Source organism: Lupinus angustifolius, chromosome LG10, assembly GCF_001865875.1.
Source record: "Lupinus angustifolius cultivar Tanjil chromosome LG10, LupAngTanjil_v1.0, whole genome shotgun sequence".
NCBI classification, from domain to species: Eukaryota; Viridiplantae; Streptophyta; class Magnoliopsida; order Fabales; family Fabaceae; genus Lupinus; species Lupinus angustifolius.
Window position 1 is genome coordinate 12,469,761 of NC_032018.1, and position 26,069 is coordinate 12,495,829.

General features: G+C 33.5%; 2 protein-coding genes across 4 annotated transcripts; one reads left to right on the plus strand and one right to left on the minus strand.

Annotated features, from left to right (window-relative positions):
• LOC109358029 (uncharacterized mitochondrial protein AtMg00810-like) lies at nt 9,104–10,306 on the plus strand. The gene is made up of 2 exons (XM_019602095.1): nt 9,104–9,193; nt 9,290–10,306. The coding sequence occupies exons 1-2, from the start codon at nt 9,104–9,106 to the stop codon at nt 10,304–10,306; spliced, it is 1,107 nt and encodes a 368-aa protein (XP_019457640.1).
• LOC109358912 (general transcription factor IIH subunit 2-like) lies at nt 11,276–20,392 on the minus strand. 3 transcript variants are annotated; one of them, XM_019603407.1, is made up of 6 exons: nt 20,046–20,392; nt 19,673–19,796; nt 14,329–14,615; nt 13,599–14,060; nt 13,034–13,406; nt 11,276–11,891 (listed from the first exon to the last, which is right to left on the minus strand). In XM_019603407.1, exons 3-6 carry the CDS (start codon nt 14,608–14,610, stop codon nt 11,746–11,748), a joined length of 1,263 nt encoding a protein of 420 aa, XP_019458952.1. In that variant the 5' UTR covers nt 14,611–14,615; nt 19,673–19,796; nt 20,046–20,392; the 3' UTR covers nt 11,276–11,745. The 3 variants fall into 3 exon arrangements, with proteins under 3 accessions (XP_019458952.1, XP_019458950.1, XP_019458949.1); XM_019603405.1 differs by having other exon boundaries at nt 19,673–19,799; XM_019603404.1 differs by lacking the exon at nt 19,673–19,796.

Genomic DNA, 26,069 nt, shown 5'->3' on the forward strand with positions numbered 1-26,069 from the left:
AATTGTTTATTATGTTATGAGAATCAGATCGAGCAGTTTGACTGGTCTAATCGCTTATCAATCTTGAAAACAACTTTGGTTTGTAGTCTTAACCTAAATGAAGGGTTAAACCGCTTTAAACTAGGAAATTCTGGTCCAACCGTGTTAAACCTAGTTAAACCGGAATAATACGGAAGTGAAAAGACAGTTCGGTTAAAATAAAAAAAAAGTAACATTACTTTTATATTACTTAGGAAAAAAATGGAGGATATTATATTAATATAATTATAGAATTATTAATTATATAAGATGTATCATTTTATATATAATTATAGAAATTATTAAATATATAGAATTATTTTGTTCACCGGACTATTTAACCGTTTAAATTTATTAAAACTAATACAGTACAACTTCAGCTTTTGGTTTAATATTTGACTCGGAGTTTAAAATATTCATTCTACTATATCTATGTCTATTCTATACTATATATAAATATAAAATATGGTGTAACTTTTATCATTCCACTTTTATATTTTGCTCTTAATATTATTTATTTTTTACAAAAAACCATATAATCATCATCAACGTATTAATTAATCACATCTCTCATCATAAATTGAACATCATAATAAACACACAAAAACATAATATAAAATACATCAAACAAAATAAATCTATATTAATTCTAAAAATAAAATATATAAAAATTGAATATATAATATCGTAGTAGACACAAAACACTTTGAGTCTCAATAACAAAAAAAAATGATACTCTCACATCTTCTATTTCCAATAAATAGTATTACTCCTTTTGATATAAATGATGAATAGTCACTCATACAAAATAAATTAATTAATTCTCATTAAAAAAATAAGTGTTGCTCCAATGTCAAATGTTCGATTCTTAGAAACAACACTTGTTGAGAAATAGTCATGAACACAAAAAATAAAATGATTAATTCCTTATTCAAAAATAGGACAATATTTTTAGTAGTACAAAAATCACGTGTTTTTTAGAATAACAGATACATAACAATTTCCATAATCATCATGATGCATGTCACTTTACAATCTATCATTATTTAAACTTGATATTTCAAGAAAATCACTAAAAATTATGGAACAAACCAGAAGGAAAAAAATGCAAGGACGAGTTTCCAAACAACCAAATTTTATTGGAATTGAAAAACTATTTAATCTCTTTTAAAATAATAATTACTCAGTGTAATTTATATGGTATAATAAATACATGTGTAGTAAAAGATGATTAAGTTGATCAAGTTTTAGGATATGAAGTATGAATGTTTGGGTTCAAACCTTGGTAATTACATTCTCCCCCACGCCCTAAAAAAATCTATTATAAATTATTTTTATGCCAGGGTAATTTTAATTGGTGTAGTTTGACCATTTCCCCTAAAAAAAGTAGTGTTTTGTATCAATACTGAAGTATGAAAATATCATGAGAAAATTGTGGCCATCTTTTTATATGTGGGTCAAATTAAAACATAAAAGTAAAAGAAAAGGTTAAAGGAATATTTTATTCAAATAAAAATAATAAAAAGTAAAAAAAACCTCCAGAGTCCGTCCATAATTATCTAACCTACATATATCTAATCATGTAAACTTATTTTGGGTGGTACTAGTTTGAAAAATTAACATGTGAAAATTGTGAAGTGATGTATTGATTTACAAATAAATATAGGTATTTTTTCATGAGAACAATTATATGTTTTCATCGTTAATGGAAATATATTTTTTACTCATTAATAAACACACCTTTTGAAAAATCTATTATAAATATATAATTTATTTTCTTCATTTTCTATGAATAACCAACAATGATGTTGAGGTTATGTAAAAATCAGTTAGATTCTTTTCTTGAAAGGGAGATTAACATAATTGATGGTTAGGTGGTAGAATAAATTATAGAGACACACAACCCTATAACAAATAGTGGAAGCAAATGACATCATAAGAATAGTGTTTTAAGAATACATTAAATAAAGGGTGGAGTTAGTTCGCATGGATACGGATTGTTTTTTTTACCCTTAGAGCAAATCATCATTAATCTCATCCATCAAATTCATGACGAATTATTGTTTTAATATAGAAGTTGTGATCCAAGAGTACCACTTTGCTTAGTATAGAAATCGTGATCCCTTCAATTACTTTGAAAGTTGTTTTGCATAAGTATAACTTAGGGGTGAGCAGGATCAAGCCCTAGCAGCTCACCCGGTACGGTCCGATCATGATCAGACTCGAATAGGTTTGGGTCTAATCGGGTCTAAGACCGGGTTCATATTCAAAAAGTAGACTCAGTCAATATTTAGGATCAGATATGGATCAAGCATGATCGGGCTCGTCCCGTCCATGGTCACTCACTCATCATATTTGTATGTGTTTTTACTCAAATGTGAGCATAGTAAGGATACCTTTTGGTTGAAAATATTATTGATTATCTAATTTTTGATCATATATACATAATTAATAATATATATACACATATATCCTTTTATATGTCAAATTACATATTCATAATAATAAATAATATTGAGAAGTCTTTATCTAAAATGAGTGTGCATTATATTTAATCGGGTCTAGGATTGGGTCGACTTTAAAGGCTAACACAGTCGATATGTAGGGTCGGGTTAACTTCGGGTCCAAGTTCAAAAAAGTAACCCGACCAATATTTAAGGTCGGGTAAGGACAAGCTTTAACCCGCCCCAACCCAGCCCATGCTCCCCTATAGAACTACGACTTATGTGTGCCTTAGAAGTCTGATTGGTACAATACAACTTCTCCATACCTTAGATCCAAGTTGACAAGTAGATTCTAATTTCTAAGTTTCAATGATTAGAGCTAAATGCAAATTAATCTCATGGTTTGTAAGTGTTAAAGCATTGTTGAGATAGTTAGTTGTTAGATAGTTAGTTTTTTTCCCTGGTTTTCAATATATAAATCATTCTATCCTTTTCTAATTCAATCAATGAGAAAGATTATATAAAAGATTTGATTCTCATTCTTTATTTTTCTCATTCTTTCTTGTTCATCTTTTCTTTCTCATTCATGCATGGCTCTACCGTTTTAACATGGTATCAGAGCGTAATTATTCGATTGCTTCCGCTTATGCTTTTATCGTTTCAAGATTCAAGAAAGAATGATCGGCATGCATCAATCATCAAAGTGAGGAATCTTGCATTATGGCTAAGGATGATGATGATGATCATAGCGTAAATCAAGGGGGTGTAGGTGGACTATCTTGTTGAAATGATTCATCACTAATCTTCACCCGAGACCTGATTGCTTATGTTCAAGGAAGTCTTTTATAAGGAAATGCTTCCGATTATGGCTTCATCATTCCAAGATTCAACATTTATCATCATTCATCATCAGTTTATCATATACAAGATTAAATCATTTTCTTATTCTTCATCATTTACCCCTCTTTCTTATTCATCATAGAAGCATCTTATTAGGATCAAGATTCTGATCCGTTCTCTCTCTTTCATCATCAATGGTTGGTTCGCTTCTGCCTATGATGGTTAAGCTCGGATATAACTTCTGTCATGGATGGTTAAACATTGAAGGGTAGCTTCTGTCCATAGTGGTTAAGCAAATATATAGTTTCTGCTATGGATGGTTAAACGTTTGATGATATAGCTTCTGTCATGGGTAGTTAAGCGTTGTTATTACTTCAAATCAATTCCAAGTTGGAGAGTAAAAATTTTCACTCACCAGCTTGAGCGGACATTAAAGATATATGATAGGTTATTTTGGAAGTTGATAGTTGGTTAGAAAGTTAGGAATTAGCAAGTTAGGTTTATGTTAGTTGCTTGCTTTACAAGCTTTCTTTTAATTCTTTTCTCTTGTATAAATAAGTCATATTGACTCACTTCTTATTCAATCAATTCATTCAATGAGAATATCATCAATATTTGTTTCTCATTCTTCTTTCTTTAAGCTTTCTTTTATACACTTCTTGATTCATGCATGACTCTACCGGTTTAACAATAAGTTCTGACAACGTAAGTGACATTTATTTTGTTGAATAAGAATCATATTTTGGATACAATCAGAAGTCGTCTTATATCATCACAACTTTTAGACTGAAGTGGTATTATGTCATTACAACTTCTAAATATTTTCTAAAACAATATCTAATTATCAAAAAAATTCATCAAACGGTTAATATACAGTTCACATCAAAACGAACTAAGTAGTTGGCAAATTAGCAATCAGCTAAATGAAGACCTTATATCGTTATACAATTATAAAAAAGAGAGTAGGAATTGAATATATTAGAACAATCAGTGAAGAGAAAAAGGTAAATTGAAAAGTGTAGTTGGAGAATAGCTTATTCCGTTGCTCACGTAGGTATATAGAAAATATCTAAATAGCAAATAACATGGGAGGGAGAAACGTGCAAAAAGGAAGCTGACAAAAAAGCAGTAATGTAGTTCAGATTGGAACACAAATCATAGAAAGAGAAGAGATATATAGTGCTTTTTTATAAGAGATGATTCATGAAGAAAAGAAACTAATTTAATTTAGAGAAATGCTAAGTTCTCCTATTTTTCGGCTTATAAATTTTCTTATTTAGTCTTTATGTGGGTGGTAAAATTATCATTTTTTCTTTAATTTGTGTCTGTTTTTGAAAAGTTATCATTAATTCTAGACCATACAATATTGTATAATTAATATGGGGTCTTCAGTTAATAATATGGAATAGCTTTTGGCACTATAAAGTGGTATAAATTTAAAAGAACATGAACAAGCTTGAGTGAAGGTGTAGTAGACAAAGTGCATTGTGCATGGAATTATTGTCTGGGACGTGCTTAATTTGCATACACTTTCTCGTTTTTCACTGTCTGAGATCCCTTTTTGTCCCCTAAGCCATTATTTTCTTATCTTGGCGTGCCTTACTTTTCTCCCTCCACAATCACAAATTACATGTAATATGACTCTGCCATTTACCTAACTTTTTTTATCTCTCACATACACAAAGCCACACATACTTGTTCTGCACTTCTGCGTATGCAATCATTTCTTCCACTATTTTAACTAGAGAAAAAGATGCTCATGTACTTACACTATAAGTGTTTTCTATATTTTCATTTCATCATCTATCATTCATATTTGATCATCATTGACTCTTCATAAAAAGTAATTCAAATGAACGATGAATGATATATTAAATGTGTGTTTGGTATAGATTATGATTTTAATTTCAGTTTATAAAATGTGAGATTATAAACTGTGAATTTATGTTTGATATTTTCACTGAAAACTGAATATAAATTAATCTGTTTTGTTTGGGTAAGGGAGAAAAATTGTCTTTTACATAGTAAATTACAGAAAAAAGTATAAAGTTATTTGTTTATGTTAGGATTATTTTGGTTATTTTTTACATTATTTTTTAATATTTATCATCATATATATTTTTGCTACAAATTTTTAATATTGCATAATGCTAAAAAATATATTAAAATAAAATACAAAATAAAAATAAATATTAATATTAAAAAACAACATAACATACAAATAAATAGAAGTTATTAAACTTGAATGATACAATTCACGAAATAAATAATACATATTTGTCAAGTTTTATACAAAAGTTTTAATAAGTTATGGAGATTATGCGAAGAATTATGATATTTGGTGGAAGAATAAAAAAGGAGAGATAAAGTTATGATGAGGTAAAATGGGAAGTGAAAAAATTGGGAAAAAAAGCTAACAAAAAATAAATTAACCCATGATTTTGGAGCTTCTACTTTTAGCTTATTTTTCAACATAAAAACTGAGTTTATAATTTCATTTAGTTGGCAAACATACATAGTTTATATTTTCAGGTTATTTTTCAAAAAATAAGCATTATCTATCAAAAAATAAGTTATACCAAACATAGGCTAAATGTATATAAATCTTACATTAATAATAAATAGATTTATACTCTTTTAAGTATTCCATTCTTACATTATGTTTTTGTCAACCCCTACTCAAAATTGTTAGAATTGTACTTCAAATTTCAGATTTGTTAGTTAAGTAGTTAGTAGCTTTTATTACTATAAATAGGCTTGCCATTTATAGATTGTAACTACCACACATTTCATTGTTCAATCAAGTTAACTCATTTTTTTCTCAATCATCTTTCATTCATTCCTTACTCTTATTTCTTTGTTCTAACAAACTGATATCAAGAGCATAGGTTCAAGATCAATAAAGAAACCTTCATCAAAATTCAGAAAATTGAGAGAAGCACCATGGGGCCGAGTGGAACAAATTTTCCAGCAAACCTCCCAATTCTTGATGGCAAGAATTGGAATCAATGGAAGGTACAAATGAAGGCAATTATGGAGTACCAAGATGTTGATGAGATTGTAGAACAAGGTTATCTCACTCTTGATGAAGGAGCATCGGATGAACAAAGAAGAGTATACAAAGAGAACAAGAATAAGGATTGCAAGTCAATTTTCCTCTTGCATCAGTGTGTGGATGAAGCACACTTCGAAAAAATCTCTGGTGCAACCAACTCAAAGGAAGCATGGCTCGTCCTTAAAGCCTGCAACCAAGGAGCTGAACAATTGAAGAAAGTAAGATTGCAAACTCTTATGAGACAATGTGAATTGATGCAAATGGAGGAAAATGAGAAGGTGGGTCAGTTCTTCAATAGAATTGTCACACACATGAATGTTGTGAAGGCTTGTAGAAAGAAGATCACTGATCAATCAGTTGTTTAAAAAGTTCTACGCACACTGACCCCTAACTTTGACCACATTGTAGTGGCAATAGAGGAATCCAAGAATATGGAAGTGTTGAAGATAGAAGATCTTCAAGCATCACTTGAGGCACATGAGCAGAGACTCATTAAAATATCAAATGAAAGACTTGTGGATCAGGCTTTGCAAACCTAAATCACAGGCAGAAGGAATTATGGAGGAAGGAATGGATTTTGTGGAAAGGACAGAGGAAGTTTCAGAGGTGCAAGTCACAAAATATTTCAAAGTATTGATCAAGAAAGGCTTGATCATGACAAGCCAAAAAATTCAGTAAGAAGAGGTGGCTTAAATCATTGGCATGGAGGAAGGAAAACAGTGGGTAGAAAGAAGATCAAATGTTTTAATTGTGGCAAGATTGGCCATTTTTCAACTGAATGCAAATCTTCATCTGCACAAGATGACAATAGAAGCAAGCAACATAATGAAGCACATATGGGAAAAAATAGATTGAGGCAGAAAATGATGACCAACCACTTTTGCTCATGATCACAAGTCAGATTATTAAGAATAATGACATTGGGTATAATGATTATGGTTGCTCAAGCCATATGACTGGACATAGAAATTGGTTAGTTAATTTTGATGAGAAAATGAAAAGTACTATTAGATTTGCTGATAAGAGGGTGATCCAAGTTGAGGGTACAAATGATGTCTTGATCAACAAAAAGGATGAGAATCAAGCAATGATCACTAATGTACTCTATATACTAAATATCAAAAGTAACTTGATTAGTATGGACAAGTACTGGAGAAAGGATTCTCAACAGAATTACTCAAAGGATCATTGGAAGTCTATGATCAGAGAAAGAGGCTAGTCATGAGAGCAAACATGGCATCAAATAGAACTTTTCAGATAAGCTTAGGAAATGTGGAGTCTCAATGTCTATCTGCCATGACATGTGAAGATTCTTGGTTGTGGCATCTAAGATTTGGTCACTTGAATTTCATATACTTGAGCTTACTCAGATCCAAGGATATGGTTCTAGGCCTAGCCTCAATACAGATTCCAAAAAGGGTGTGTGAAAGCTATCTCATCAGCAAGCAACCTAGAAATTCATTTAGCAACTACATTGCCTATAGAGCCAAGGATTTGCTGCATATTGTCTACTCAGATGTGTCTGGACCATTTGATGTTCCATCACTAGGAGAATCAAATACTTTGTAACATTTTTAGATGAATTAACCAGAAAATTATGGATCTATCTCATCAAACTCAAGGGTGAAGCTCTATCAATCTTCAAGGAGTTCAAGAGATTGGTGGAAAAGCAGTCATGCAAGAATATCAAGATTCTTAGAATAGATGGAGGTGGTGAGTTCACATCAGGAGCATTTTCAAAATTATGCAAGGACCAAGGCATTGTGCATGAGGTAATTGCCCCTACACACCTCAACACAATGGTATTGCAAAGAGGAGAAATAAGACAATACTCTACATGATTAGGAGTATGTTGAAGACAAATCTAGCACATAACTTCTAGGATGAGGCTGCTACCACAATTGTATTTGTTCTCAATAGATGTCCAACTAAGAAACTAGACTCAGTGGTATCTGAAGAATCATGGTATGGAATAATGCCCCCAGTAAGACATCTAAGGGTGTTTGGTTCACTTTCCTACACTCACATTCCAGACCAAAGAAGAAAGAAACTTGACAACAAGAGTGAACCTATGATCATCATTGGCTACAACTCTACTGGTTCATACAAGTTATACAATCCTATAAACAATCAGGTTGTGTTTAGTATAGATGTGAATATTGAAGAAGGTGAATCGTGGAAGTGGTCTCAAGACAGAATCACACATGTGACAAGTCTGCAATTGGATTGGGAAAATGATGAACTATCAAGAGAAGAAGAGGTGATAGACACAATTGCAGAGATATCCCATGAAGTTGGTAAAAGACCACAAAGACAGAACATTTCCATCTAGGCTAGGAGACTTCAGCTATATTCATATGATGCAATAAATGTAGAAGGAGATCTTGTTCAACACCTGGCTCTATTGGTTGTTGTTGAACTAGTAAGGTTTGAAGAAGTAATTTGAAGTAGCACTTGCAGAAAAGCAATGCTAGAAGAGATCAAGTCTATAGAGAAGAATGACACTTGGGAATTGGTTACCTTGCCTACTAAGAAGGTTCCAATAGCAATCAAGTGGATCTTTAAGGTTAAATTAAAACAAGATGACACAATTGCAAAACACAAAGCAAGATTAGTTACAAAGAGGTTTATGCAAAAGGAAGGACTTGACTACTCTAAAGTGTTTACACTAGATGTTAGACTAGAAACAGTAAGGCTCATGGTGGCTCCAGCTAGCTAGAAGAAGTGAAGATTATGGCAATTAGATATGAAGTCAGCTTTCCTCAATGGTCCATTAGAGGAAGTAGTATTTGTTAATCAACCTCCTGGATTCATCAGTAAAGGCAATGATGACAAGGTATTAAGATTGAAGAAGGCACTCTATGGTTTAAAACAAGCACCTAGAGCATGGAATAAGAGGATTGACAAGTTCCTCTCTGATTCTTGATTCCAGAAATGTTCAATCATGTACATGAATTCCCTATACCATAATGGTGGAGTTTTGTTCATTTGCTTGTGTGTGGATGACCTTCTAATAACTGGGAGTAGCTCAAAGGGAATAAAAGTTCTAAAGAGTAGCCTAAATGATGAATTTGAGATGACTGAACTAGGGATACTCTCATTCTTCCTTAGTCTTGAGTTTCAATACACTGAAAAAGGACTATTCGTGCACCAAAGAAAGTACATGCTTCAGATACTAATCAAGTTCAACATGCTGAACTGCAACACCTCAGAAACACTAGCAAAAATGAACTTGAAGATGGATCATTGTGAGAATGAAGCTACTGTTGATGCAACCTTATTCAGGCAAATTGTGAGAAGTTTATGGTACATTTGTCACTCTAGACCAAAAATCTCCTTCAGTGTAGGCATGATCAGCAAGTTCATGAGTAATCCAAGACACTCTCACATGATAGCAGCCAAAAGGATTCTAAGATACCTAAGAGAAACTCTAGATTTTGGAATTGTCTTCCCTCACCAAGATGAGAAGATTAGCTCACACCTTGTGGTATTCTCTGACTCACATTGGTGTGGTGATGTGCTGGACAGAAAGAACACTATGTGGTATGTCTTTATGATAGTTGGAGCATCAATCTCCTCAAAGAAGAAGAAGGTAGTGGCTCTCTCAACGTGTGAAGTTGAATACATAGCAGCTTGTCACACTGCTTGCCAAGCACTGTGGATTTCCTCTTTGTTACTGGAATTGGACATAGAAAGTGAAGATGTTATAGAACTACTTATAGACAGCAAATCAACCATTGACTTGACAAAGAATCATGTTTCTCATGGTAGGAGTAAACACATAAAGACCAAGTATCACGTCTTAAGACATCAAGTAGCAGAAGGAAGAATCAAGTTGGTTCATTATAAAATCGAAGCTCAATTGGCAAACATCATGACAAAGTCATTGAAGATGGAAAGGTCTAGAGAATTGAGGAAGAAGATTGGAATTCAAAACTTGAAAGATTGATTATCAACCTCTTAGTGTGTTTGTTGCTAATTGTTATTGAATTTGAATCATGGTAGGTGTTAGAATTGTAATTCAAATTTCAATTTTATTAGTTAAATAGTTAGTAGCTTTGGTTATTACAAATAGAATTGTCATTTATAGATTGTAACTACCACAAATTTTATTCTTCAATCAAGTCAACTCATTCTTCTCTCAATCATCTTGTATTGTATACTGTGAGTATAAAAATTTATACAAACTCAAAATACATCCCCCATTTATTTGTCTTTTTTTTAAGAGTTAAATATGAATAGTAAATGATGCAGTAACGATGTATAATGCTCACTTCCATAAAAAAATTCTCATTGTAAATTGCTTGGAATTTAAAAAGTCATTATGAATCTATTATAACTCTACATTCATTATAAGCTAAAGGCTATGGCTTTATTGTAATACAGTAATTGAAGCAGATCATACTGCAGAAATAAAATTAAGTGTCTCCAATTATCTTTAACAAATATGGGGAGCCAGGCACATTACACCGGGAGTGTGTGAGAATGTCTCCCCAGTAAAATGAGACTTGTATATATCATTTTCATCTCAAAATCTATAAAATATTGAGTAAATATTCATTTCAATTCCTCGTGTTTTTCGACCTCACCAATTTGATCCCTCAAAAATTGAAAAACCCAAAATGACGTCCAAGAAATTTAAATGGTAGTCATATTAGTCCTTTTATGGTCAAATTAGTCAATATCTCACGTGTCATAAAATTGCTGAAAATGACTAATTTCACCACCATTTTTGGTTTTACAATTTTTGAGGGACCAAATTAATAAGGTCAAAAAACATGAGAGACTGAAATAAGTATTTACTCTAAAATGTTTTCACATTGGACATTTTTTATGATCATACTATGTCAGTGAAACATGTTAGCCTATGTTTGAAATTCAGAGCAGTGATTGCTAAAAGCAAAACACAGTAATCTCCGACACAAAGTTTGCAACTTGATAATTTTATTGTCTAAATTTAACAGCTAGCAAGAACAGCAGTGTCAGCCCAAAGATAAAAACAACTGGCAAGGTTTTACCTCCCACTTCTAAACTACACAGATAATAAAATGGAGTGAAATAGAGGGGCTATTCTTGCATGTGCCTTAATTTCCAGCAAAGAACAAAGGATTGAAATGGATTACAAATTGTAACAATCTAAAATGATACAGAAAAAGATCACCACAGTATAACTCATTTCTGTTTTCCTAGCTTCAAATAAGTTAATGTTCAAGGGCTTTCATCAGGGCCAAATCAGTGTGATCAATGACTGGGTGATAATGTTAGTCTATGACTTTTGTCCAGAACTTATCCGGTAGGTGGGTGCGCTACGTTAACAAGAGAAGACGGTGTCGAACACCTCTTACAAGTTACATGGCTGTTTAATGTCAAGGGCAGAAGGTTTGATCATCATTGTGCAGCAGATATTGACTTAGAAAGCCTAGAACTCTCACAGCCAGGGCAGTTGTGTAAGCTCTCATGAATGTAAATGTCGCAATCGAGGCAGAATTGTTGTTTGCATTTTGGGCAAGTAACAGAAAGTCCATGCTTGTTTCCTGTGTCACAACCAGTCAGGGGGAGGGGGGTTAGGAGAATTAAACAAGAAACATAAGCATATTCTACATGCAATACAATTTGGAAGATAATACAAATAACAAGAATTTTACTGCATCAACTGATACTACTGGACAGTTTTAGCAATTTACTCATGTAGCAAAATCCTAATTACATATGGCATACATACTATATGTGTAACCTTAACCAAAAGCAGTTGAAGATTGCTGTCATATATTCACATAAATATGACCACAGCTTAAATCATGTTCCTTCATACATTTAATTCTTTAGGAATTGTATTTAGCATGCTTGATGCACACATGTAATTAGAGTCTAACTTTGTTCACATTTTCCTTAAGCAGCCCTAGTTTCTCCCGAATTCGGGTTAGTTGCATAATTTTACCATCAACTCTATCTTGAGACCATAAATGCTTCATCATGATGGCAAGAAAGCTAAAGGTTTAATGTCTAGCACAAATTAATCCTTAATATCATGCAAGGATATCATATTTGATAGATTTCAATGACCTTAAAAGATACAAGCATTAAGATATTGTTCCATGAGCATAATGCAGAACCAAGAGTTTGATTATCATTAAAAAAACTGAAGCCAACACTGTTTGCGGTACATAAACCTTAATATGTTTCAATGCTCTATGATCTGTGGGTAACTAGAGTGCTTTTCTCAAATAGACATTATAGATTCTTTTTGTTAAGTTAAGATGCACAATGGTTACAGTATTAAATTTTCATGACTCCGGTATGTATTTATAAATTGAAAACCAATTTCATCTCTTCATAGTAATATAGTACTACTGCTAATCTCTTATTACGGCTAGATCCTTTTAACATAAAGATCTACTAAATTAATAAAGTTGTATACACAAGAAGGTGCCTGAAATTACTTCCATTACCAATTCATGAATTTTCTATACAATATCTGGTAGATAAAACCCTATTGATTAACTTGAGAAATTACATCTCTATTTGCTATCTTTACTAATATTTTACCCTAAAAGCAGTGTGATATGAGTCCTGTATTTGGCAGAAATTGTTGGCCAAGATGATAAATTATATACATCGTCAAAATTGCAAATGTATGAAGAAAAACAACCTTGACTACCTATCTACAGAAACTTACCCTGAGAAAGAAGACTTTGTTGACAACCAAAACAAGTGTTCGGGAAACTGTTATGTGGATCATTTTGAGATGGAGAGACCTCATCAAACGGCACTATAGGAAAAAGATGATGATATGACCTTGCTAAATGGGGTGAAGAAATAAGGGTCAATCCACAGATGCGACATTCAGTGGGAAGCTCACAGACACGAACTTTGCATCTTGGACAAGTGTATCCCCCTCCGGTTTTAGCCTCTTCGTGACATGTACAAATTGCCACAGAACCCTCAGCTGCTCTTTGTGGAAAACCCATCTTAATTAAATTAGCTGTAGCATACTCTGCTATTGCTGGAGGTGGCGGTGCATGCTCAAGAATTAACTCTTTAAAATGGGTCTGCATGAGATGTACATAACTAAATGAATATACAAACTAACATTTAAAAAATGGTAAACCTTCTAAGGTGATCAGCGATATTCTAAATACTTGTTTAGAGCAGAGTTGCTTGACTAAAACAAAATAAATCAATCTTATACAAGATAATTTCTATTTGCACTACATGGCTTCCATCAAAATCAACAAACTGACCTCATCTAAAGCCACAGAATAAGTTCCTCCAGTATCTTGGCAGAGATGTTTGCAAATAAACATTTCAGCAGCAAGACCAATGACAGAGCATCTTATTTTACTCCTTTTGCATTTCTGGATGGTTTCCATGAGATCACCAGGATCACATGTACTAAGAGCCGAATATAAGATCAGAACTTCTCGATGACCATATGATGGAATTTGATTTAGATAACCAAGAACAAGCTCTAGTGCATTTTGTAGGGAGGCATCACCAGAGCATTCCAGTTTACCCATCAAAGCTTTGATGTGGGATTCAGGACTGCCGCCAAGTTCTGTTAAGCAATGAGCAATGCCATCTTTTATAGTCATCAAACCAACATGACTAAGTGGATTTTGATCAAAGAACTCCCTGATAAATGTCTCAACCTGTTTCCCAATAACAGCCATCCTACTTGGTCGAAAGTCCCTCTCTGAAGCTGCCTTCACATTGATAACAATTCAAAAAATAATGGGATCTCAGGCCTATTTAAAAGGCCTTGCTGGTATTCCAATACCAGCAAAGAAAAAGAAGTCAATTCAACTTTCACAAGTTAAGTCAGAGGTGTTCTAACATAGGCATCACATCCTCCAACTGAAACCCAATTTTCAAGTAATCAAAATTGCTTTGTCTACCGAATGGATCAAAACACAACCAAAAAGTATAAAATTTTGTAACACGCAGAAAGCTGTAAAGTAATAAATTGAATACCTTGGATAGATCAACAACAATGTATACGTATCGAATAAGACCCTTCTGAATTCGTGCAGTTGCAGTTATGGAAGCAAGGGCACGAAGGCGCCTGCGATACTGGGCATGATAAATGGCTGTATTATCTATGGGGCGAAGAAGTCCAGATTCGTCCTCTTGCAAATCCTCCCACGATCTATCTTCTGCATAAGTTCTCTCCCAGGCTTCACGGCCGTCATTACCTTCATCTTCATCGTCATCTTCTACATCTCCATTAAGTGGTCTTTCCGTAATTTTATTCATAATTTCTAAACCAACAGATGCAACAGTCAATTAACCAGGGCAGTGATAGCAGCAACCACAGAAACTCGGTATCTTATTTCATCAGATAGACATTATTCTCAGAACACTAAAGGAAAAATACTGTAATATCATTCATCAGTACTTAAAAGGAGATCTTTAGATGGAACCACACATGCATAAATGTATAAAACAGACACAACAAAGGGGAAAGGGAAACAACATCATTAAACAAATCCAAAAGGCCTCTGGCCTCAAATTACTATCAACAGAAATAGTACCATGACTCAAATCTAAATGGCTTCTTGCCTCAAATTATCCAACAACTAGTGCCACAACAAAAATACCAAGGTTCACCTTCACGGATTACATCTAAATAAGCATAATCATTTTTGAAAGAAAAAAAGGTTCACAAAAAAAATCCTAAACTGATTGTAAGTTGACACTAAACGAAAGAAAGTTAACATTTTCTGTCTGCAAATGAGGAAAGAAACTTCAGTGCTTATCTAAATATAATACTGAACTATAAAATACCTTCCTGCAACTGTGAGGTTCACAGAAAACATTCCAAATGTGGTTAAAAATATGGACCTATTCAAATATTACTATAGGAGGGCTCATCAAAGAGGCCAAAATGGACTATTTTATAAAAAAAAGTCAAAGGACTTAAATAATACTTCTAAAATCTCCCTGATATATAGGCTACTTAGTTGTGAGTAATAACTGTATACCTAGCTATGAAGTGAGTTGCCTACAATATTAAATATTTCATGAGCCAACTTTTATCATCAAGTTGTCCCTAGAATGTTGAGTTTGCTTCTGTATGAATTGATGTGATTATAGATAACAAGGCGGTGCTAGTTAACTGTCCCAAGTCAACACAGTCTCTAATTCTCTAATTACTAAGTATCTGAGTTCAAACCCTGGCAGTTGTGCCCTCCCCCTAACCTTAAAAACAGAAACTTCGCCTATCACAAAAATAAGTATCTAATTTTGGAAGTATTGAATTGTTGTACCATGGCCCTTTTTAGCATCATGGAGGGTTATATATAGAATTTGGACATTTGATACAGAGAAAAGTAGAGTTAAACTTCTTGACTCTTATTACTTGCCAGACCAATGTAAATTGTAATGTGGACCATTTACACTCAAAATATGTTTGGATAGAAAATGTAATTGCTTCAATTGAATTCCCAACATTTACAAAGTTCCCGGTTTGGATAAATTAATTTGATCCCCAACATTTACAAAATTCACTGTTTGGATAAAGTAATTGAATTTCCTCTATCTAAAAGTTCATTTTTAATATTTATTTACAAAATAGGGATTTCAATATATATTTTCCAAGAAAAAAATGATCAATCTAAGATTTTAAACCAAAAAACAAGCTGCAGCAATACCTAGAAGTGAAGTTTTTGTTGGAAATGTTTGAAATATGTTATTATATGAAGTCTCATATTGCTTAGTATTAGGATAGAGTAGAGTATCAATGTTATATATTGCACTCAAATCCCTTGTTGTAATGTTCACCAGATATAAGCACCAAATAGAAATACCTTATAAGCACTTGGGTCCATGAGTGTGCTAGGGTTTGTAATCCTTATTCTCTAATAATATTTTGGTAGTCGTCCAACGCTCTCGAGGACATAGACATAATTGGTAGAACTCCGTTAACAAATTCTCTTATTTTTTTCTCTTCTATTTATTTTATCCACTTTATTTAATTGTTTGTGGTCAACGTTGTACAACGATCGCTTCCACTACACCAACAATTGGTATCAGAGTCAATTGGTAGATGACTCTTAACCTAGACAGCAGATAATGGCTAAAGGGGTTAAAGGCATGATGGCTAGACAAGGTGCATCAAAGCTACTGCGCAAGGATAAAGTAGATGAGTTGAAGGAAAAGAAAACATGGCGGAACTGTGGTAGGGCAATATATGTTGATCCAGAATCCTAAAAATTCATATACTAGAATCAAGGTGGAGATAGGGACTCATGTGTTGAGTTTGACCCTGAGACACATGCTGACAATATCTCTCTAGATATTGAGAGAATGATCTCATTTGAGATGAGAAGTGGAATATCCTAATGGTCTGTCTGGGACATCATAGTAAATGATATTAATTATTAGCAAATCTACAAAAACACAGAGACGATGATTGACTTTGATTTATGTTGTAACATGGGCATTGACTTTGATATAATGTGTAACATGGGCATTGGTAGAGATGCAGGGTGTGACATGGGCATTGACTTGGATGCAAGGATGTGACACATGCATTGGTTAGCATTGACACAATGTGTGTATTGTGATATACTCGTTATGGTTGAGTATGATAGTTCTTTTGAACTAGGATTGTCGGAGTAGACAATGGTAGTAGTAGTTGAGGTTTTCCAAGGAAGCTCCAAGGTTTAGTTTGACTGAGTATTGAAGAGAATGATTGTTGATGAATTTTTGTGTTGAGGTTCCATATATCGAAAGACTTCCTACCAATAGGTGACTAGGCGACGTGTTCCATTTGATAGCGGTATGGGAAGCTGCACTAAAAGTTTGAAGAGCTAGGCTTTTGTTAACATCGTCAAGGATACTCATTAGGTTTATGCTGTAGGGGAGCAAACTCTTATGTAGAGGAGTTATTAAAGAGAATTAGGCATTGAGCAAGATGGTGTCATATATTCGCTAAGGTGAAGATTCTTGTGTAGATTTCCTAAGGAGCGAGATATTCATCTATTTCAATCAATGTGAAGATTGTTGGAAATGTTTGAAATATGTTATTATATGAAGTCTCATATTGGGCCCATGGGTGTGCTAGGGTTTGTAATCTTTATTCTCTAATAATATATAGGTAGCCGCTCAACACTTCCAAGGACGTAGGCATAATTGGCTGAACCTCGTTACCAAATTCTTTTGTTTCCTCTCTTTTATTAATTTTATGCCCTTTATTTGATTAATTGTGGTTAACGTTGTGCAACGATCACATCCGCTGCACCAACAAGTTCATTATTTCACAAATCAAGTTTTACAAAAGGGCGGTCCAGTGCATGAGGTTCCCAGTTAGTGGGGTCCGGAGATGGTATATGTATGTAGCCTTACCCCTAAAAGTTGAGAAGTTATTTTTGGGATTTAAACTCATAACTTTATGGTCGCTAAGCAACAACCTTACTGTTATAAGGAAAATACATTATTATAATAACAACACAGAGATACATTATTGTTTTCATTTAGTAAATATACACTTGTGACATTATAAAAATATATACCACAACACACTGGTTACAATACGAAACTATTGACATTATAAAAATGCAATAAATATATATAATCTACATTATAAAAACATATACCAATGACATTAGTGGCATGGATATGGTGAATCTCCAAACTCAGAACTAGTAATAACATTCATCATGGAAGATTAACTAAGCACGGAAGGGCTAAATAACAGAAGCTCATCTATTAATAAGATCAAAAGACCAATAACTCTACAATTTCAGCACTTAAAATGCAACTTGCTTGATTACACCCAACTAATAAACAGAATGTTTCTTATCCAAATAACTTGTTCAAAACACAAACATCATTTTACAATTTATACGATAATTTCAATCACATAAGAGTGATACGAGTTTTTGGAGAGAGCAGTTCCAGGGAGACAGCGCGTGGAATTCTAAAATTCCACTTATCGAGGTGGAATTATAAATCCCCTATTTAACCTATCCAAACAAGAAATTTCACCAACAAATACTTTCCCTCCTTAAAATGCTCCATCCAAACACTACCTCAGACTTTTCTATTTCCTCCCAGCGAAAAGTTAGCATTGTATAATGTGTATATTATAGAATTAATTTGAAATAATTATATAATATCACAATAAGATCACAACACACTACACACACTATTGAAGCTAACAGTTCTGGACTTGAGCTTCAAGGAAATGACATTCACAACAAAGTAGCTTACCAGACTGCAACTACGACATAGTGAGAAGGGGATGAACTACAGCGTGCATAGCTGCAGAGGGAGAAGGTTCTGTGTTGCTGCTAGGACGATTCAGAATTGGGAAGTTAGGCAATTGCTTTGCTAGGCCTTGGGGCAGCGGGTGAGACCGACTCATGGGTTACTGACCTCCATGTCTAGCTTTTAATCTAGTCTTCATGTTTATGGGTCAGTTTGGATCCAACAGTTCTCATACCCACATACCTAACAACAAACTGACAGCTATATCTAGCTCTGTGGATATGATTTGATGGTTTGACCTAACCTCAAAATTTTGAGGATTTAGATACGTTTTTGAGTTCTCTGTGCACTCCTAATCAACCCAACTCAAACAGAATGGCCCACCAGATTTTTTAAAAATGTTACAAATTCTAATACAAGCATAGGAATTTTGTCTGCGAAGAAAACTCATCTCTTTGGTATTACTTGGCAAGTATTGGACATTAATTAAAAGTCACAGTAACTCGCATCACTTATCCACAGACCAAATTAAGTTTAAACTTCCCAAAGCATTTGTCGCACTCGGGGACATAAAAGCCACATTAGCAACGGACATGGACAATTAAGATATGATAAGCAAGATCTAACAATTGCAATAATGAATGAAGTTGGTGATGGGTGAATTCACACACTGGTTCATTACAATCAATAAAATATGATTGTGCTGTACAATGAATTTGACACTAGCCTTTTTCTTTTTGTTTCAAAATTGTGAGTAATGAAATAAATGAACCACTTCCTGTTACTGACTAGTATTCAGTCAACACATAAAACCAACACTGCTTTGATGTAGAAAAAGAAGCATCTATTATGTTTTTCTCAGCATTGTGACTTATAACCAAATTAAGAAATAAGAAAGCAACCAACTATGACACATAATCCTACTCATAAAGCAAGTCAAAATATAAAAAAGGAGATTGACCACTTTGACAACACAAATTGTGCATAAAAGCCTTAAATACATTTGAACTAATCAACCTCTTGAAGCACACTCTAAACTTCAACTCAATCACATAAAAAGTTGAAATTGTGCATGAAGTTTATACTTCCAGAAAGTGGTCCTTACAATAGTACACATATGATTGTTCCTAAGCTAAATGCATCTGCACCTTCCCTTGATTCACAACATTCTATTTCAGTATCTTTACAAACGAACAACTGATCATATACAATGTCATGTTCCTGAAAATCTTCTTTACAGGAAATAAGCATTTTATCAAACACCTTCCACTCAAAAACTAAAACAAAATGAAGATTAAATTCAGTCAACAACCAGAAAATTGAAAGAAAAAGAAAGCAACTCTCATGAGTTATATTTCACAACCACACTTCGAGAAAAATTCAGTCTGATAAATTACACAATAATATCACTAAAGAGAGTGATGAGGCTAACAATTTTGAACTTGAACTATAACGAAATCACATTCAAGGTAACTTACCGGAGTGAAGTTGCACGAGGGAGATGAACTGCGGCGGCGACTGGCCACTTCAGAATTGGTTTCCGGTGAGAATTGCTCTGCTAGGGTTTAAAGGAGAAGAAGTTAGTTATGATTTGTTTATTTTATTCATTTACATGTTTGGGGGAATAAGAGAAGAAAGAAGATGGAAGGACAGAAAGTGGAGGAAAATTTCACGTTACTCCTCTGTTTGGTTGAGCAGATAAAAATATATGGTGTATCCTACTCAAAAAAGAAGAATCACCAAGCACCAAACATGACATTGAGACAGTTTCATGATTTAAAATCTGCATCATCCTTAGTGCCATATTTCTGAAAAGGTGTTGAATTGTTTTCATGTTTCCATGCTTTGATAAATATTGTCTATAGTTTCCTGATACGTTAAGTATATATGGTTGGTGTAAAGTTTGTATGTTGTCGACACATCATTAATTTGTATTGTTTTGGAAAATTAATGATAATTAACATATAAATTATGAATGATTGACTGACACCAATATAAAAAAAACACTTAAACTGTCAATATATTTATTTTGATTCCTTTAATAAGTTGATTCAAGTGCATACATAAATAATGATAGGAGTGAAATGAAATTTAATGAAGTCAACTAAATAATTTATTTTTTTATCAAGAAAGAAAGCAAAACCAAAACTACACTCTTAGCCTAACAAACCCATTAGCATTAGCAAGCAGAATAAGTCTGAGAGGGGTTGGGCAATGCTCCCAAAGCTTAAACGGAAGATCATTAGCAGCACTAAATTTACCAAGCCAATTAGCACCTTCATTTCCTTCACGGAGAGTGTGATTGAGGGATAAGTTCCAAGGAAGATAGATAAGTCCCTGAATCTTGTTAATAACAGCAGCTTGAAGATGAAATTTATCAACATCTTTGGCAATCAAGTCCAAAGCTAATTTTGAATCAGACTCACAAATAATGGTTCTAAAGTCGGAGTCCCAAGCTAAGCACAATCCATGAAAGATGGCTAGCAATTCAGCATGGAGATTAAATGTAAAGCCACAGAAATCGGAAAATCCAGAAATCCATTCTCCGACATTATTTCTCATTAAGCCACCAAATCCTGACTTGGAATGCACACAATCTCTAAGAGCATGAAGACCCATCTCATTGGTGATATACCTATAGAAATGGAAATCATTAGTGGAGAGGCTGTTATGGCTTGCAAGCCACAGAAAATGCCTAATATTCTTAGGAATATCAATCTTCCATATCCAAGACCATTATGCTCATGAATAGGTTGAGTCATGACATTATGTTGATTGAGCCAAAGATAAGCAAATTTAGCAAAATAATGACCTGAGTTATCATTCCCCCAAATTAGAACATCCTCTAAGTTGTTATCAGCAGAAAAAAAAGACTGCATTTTAGATTTAATATCCAAGGGGATTTGAGTGGCAAGCAAACCCCAACGCCAACAATCATCAACGAAAACATCCTTAATTTGTAATTCATTATCCTGGATATTCACATAGGGGACAAGCTGATACAAGTAGCCATCATCAAGCCATTTATCATACCAAAGAGAGATGTCTCACTTGCCAGGTCTAAACTTGAAGTCGGGTTTGATTACATCCAATGTTTTAATAATAGCCTTCCATGTTGGGGACATGCCTGGAACATGAGTGGCTACAAGGATATTAGAATCATTCAGGTATTTAGCATGAATCAGTTGAACCCACAGTTTGTCCCGTTAATGCAAAAGACTCCAAACCTGCTTACCAAGCATAGAAATATTAGTCTCCCTGGCTGTTCGAATGCCAAGGCCACCTTCATCCTTAGAATTAATTATAGTTTTCTAGTTGACCCAATGATTATAATTACCACCCCAGATAAACTGTCTAACAGAAGCATCCAATTTGTGACAAATGCATGTAGAAAGCCAATTGTTCTGCATGGAATAAACTGGGATAGAAGCTAAAACAAATTTAGCTAAGGTTACACGCCCAGCCCTACTCAACAACTTAGTCTTCCAGGTAGCAAGTTTCATGTCGATCCTATCAGTAAGAAAAGAAAAATCATTCTTCCGTATTCTTCCCTGCAACATTGGAAAACCAAGGTATTTACCCAAATTAGATGTGTGATGAAAGTTGGTCATGGCTGAGAATTTGTTCTTCTTTGCAATAGACACATTTCTAGATGCCAATAATCTAGTCTTCTGCACATTCACCTTAAGGCCAGAAGCCAAACAAAACGCATCCAAAACTTCCTTAACCAATCTTGATTGGGTTGATGTTGCTTGAGTGAAGAGAATGCAATCATCAACAAAGAATAGATGGGAAATAACCGGAACATTTCTTGAAATCTTGATTGGTTTCCATCTTCCCTCTTGAACCTTCTCTTGGATCAGCAGAGAGAGTTTTTCCATACACATAACAAAGAGGTAAGGAGACATAGGATCACCTTGCCTCAACCCTCTATTTGAAGCAAAAAAAATTAAGATGTCCCCATTCCATTTCAAAGCTAAAGAAGAAGCAGTAACACAATTCATAATCAAGGTAATGGTAGAACTTGGGAACCCAATGTCCTGTAAGGTTAGCTTAAGGAAACTCCAATCAATCATTTCATAAGCTTTCTCAAAATCAATTTTGAAAAGAAGATAGCCAAGTTTACCTTTTTTTGTGCATATGGTGAACCGCTTCTTGAGTAATGATCACATTATTAGAAGTGCCATGACTCGAAATAAAACTACTCTAAAGAGGGCCAATGAAGCTGTCCAAATAAAGATGAATCCTATTAACAAGAATTTTAGAAACCAGCTTTAGAAGAACATTGCAAAGGCTTATTGGGAGAAAATCCTTCAGACTCATTGGATTATCTACTTTTGGGATTGGCATAACCAACGTATCAGCAAGAACAGGATCAGTTGTACCACTAGTAAAAGATGCAACAATCATATCATGGATATCTCGACCAACAATGTTCCAATATGTCTTGTAAAAAATTGGTTGAAAACCATCAAGCCTAGGAGCCTTATAAGAGTGCATAGAAAACAAGGCGATTTTGACCTCCTCAAGAGGAGGTTGTAACAAAGAGTCATGTAAGTCATTACCAATCGTGGGAATGAAATAAAGCTCCAAACTTTGAGGATAACAAATTTTCGTAGATTGAAATAGATTCTTGAAATAATCAAAGGTTGCGTTCTTCAGTAACTCATCATCATTACACCAAACACCATCAATATTCAAACCCAAAATTATATTCCTTCTTCTACGAATAAGGGTACGCGTGCGAAAATATTTGGCATTTCGATTACCAAATTTGACCCAATTCTCCCTTGATTTTTTTATACCAAAGAAGTTACTCTTAACCCAGAATATGATTATAATGAGATTGTAGCTCTCTCAAGCCTTATCATATCAGAATAAGGGTATATATCAAGCTGTTGATGAACTCCAGCAATGCGAGCCTTGAGATGTCTCTTCCTTTTGAAAATAGTTGTCAAAAACATTGTTGTTGAAAATGATTGACTCATCCCCGACTCTAGCCATTTTTAACATGGTATTGCCATTGGAAGAAAGCCAAGTATTCCTAATCAACTCACCATAATCAGGATGGGAAATCCAAGCCGCTCGAAAATGAAATAACTTAGATTTTTTACTCTTAGCCTTGGCACAACTAAGAAGAAGGGATTATGATCAGAACTATGGAGAGAGAGAAGTTCCACAAGGGCATGGGGAAAAAGAAAACGACAATCCACATCAACCATGCATCTATCTAGCCTTTTCCTAACATGATCAATGCTATGCACATTGTGTCTCCAAGTAAAACGACCACCCATAATGTCAAGGTCCATGAAGTCACACTAAGCCATGAAATTTGTCTTCTTCTCCTCCATCAAGGCCATACCACCACCACCCCCATCCGGAGGTTCTAAAATGGGGGACTTTTCATTTCGCACAGGGGTTGCAAAGAAAACAAAGTTCATAATGGTATTGAGATTCCACTAAATATGACTAAGTGAATTTATTAGGAATGAAGATTAAAGTTGTACTTATATGAGTTATGAAGATTTATTTGTTGATTAGTTGTCGATGAGATAAGAAGATACAATATAGATTAAAGAAGCTTAAGAATATTAGAAGGATAATAAAAATAATTAACTTAACTAAAGTTTAATGAAAATTTATTTTTCTAAACACAAGTCTATTAATATGTTTGTTTCACCAAATTTATCCTAGTAGAGAACTAAAGCACACTTATCTTGATATAACAATTTCTTAATTTCAAATCAAACTATTAAGTGAGTTCGAAAGGGGATATTTCTCTCTAATATATCCAATTATTTGGATTTAAGTTCTTTTTTTCTCTTATAAAAGTGTATCACATAGGTTGATATTTAAATTTATTTGTTTTTTTATTATAAGATTTTTTTAATCAACTTATAGATATCATTTGAGTAGTTAATTTAATGAAAGGACAAAAATAATAAATGATTAATAAAAATATAAAATAATAAACAACAAAATTTTAACTATGCCCTTATCTTCTATTGATGTCTTTGCTTTGCAAAACTCAAACCATGACTTTTGTGAATACAAGGACAAGCTTGGAACCTAAGCTCAACAACCTATATAAGCCCAGTTACTAGTATTGGGTTGAGCCTCCTTATGATGGGTTCGTATTGTATATATTGGTTCATATATTACAGTAATTTAATGTAGAACAAGATAACCATAGAAGAATAATTTAAGAAGTGGATATCAAAGTTGCACTTTGGGAAAGTAATGCCAGAGATTCTCTAATCCCTAAGTAAGTTCCAAAGATCAGCACAAGAAATTGTCAAAGATTCCATCGACCAATCTTTACATTTATTTCAGATGATACTGCCACATAATATTAATTAATTATAACTATAATTGTAGGAAAAAGATTATAACTATGGGTTTTTAAAATTTTGGGGAAGGGGTGAACAATAATACTCACTCACTATTTACTAACAAAAGAATTACATATTGATACGAGTAATCACACTAAGTTAGACTTGGGTTCAACAACACATATTTTAGGTGTATAACAGCACTTTCGTATGCTTTCCATTTGACCATAGTAGTATATTGTTATGATTAACAGCGTTTCTAATATGTTGTTGTATTACATATATACAACGGCACATCATACAAAAAGCGATGTCATATATTGCATATATATAACAACACATCATATACAAAGCATTGTTATATATGTCATACATAAACAACACATTTTATAGGCATTGTTAACTATGCTTATTTTTGCATTGTTGTATCATATATGTATAACAACACCTTAGTAGATAAGCATTGTTGTATTATTAAAAAATATTCTCAAACAACGGCATATCACGCACATAGTATTGTTGTATTAAGAATATACAACAACGTAATCTATAAAAAGTGTTGTTGTATTAATTCTTTACAACAGTACATTCCAAGGTTTCCCCTAAAATTCGATGTTGATTTGTAGAAATTAATACATGCATATACATTCATTAGCAACACAAACATTCTCAACAACACAAACATTTACATATTCTTAACAGCACAGACACATTAATACAAGCTAAAAGTTTGTTTTATTAACATCAATATAAAACAAATTACAAAAATGAATATCATGTCAATTATGTTTTGACGAGGTACATAATTACAAATAAAAAATTATGCAAATTACAAAAAAAAACAAAATTATACAAATTACAAACAATCAAAATTAAGCTATAATTATATAAAGACAACTTGCATCTACTTTTTCATTTTCTTTGATTGTTTTTGACTTGTAAGTCATCCTTATTTGAAGGAACATATTGACTCACCCAAAGTTCTTCATCGTGGTCATCTCCTGTATATAAATCATCATCAGTAGTTGGTCCCCTCTCACGCGACTGATATGTCACAAAAAAAGATCATCTTCATCAATATCTTCATATTCTTGGTCATCAATATTATTGACGATTATTTTGTTAGTTAAAAGAACAGCATACCATTTCATATCAGCTGAGTCACTAACA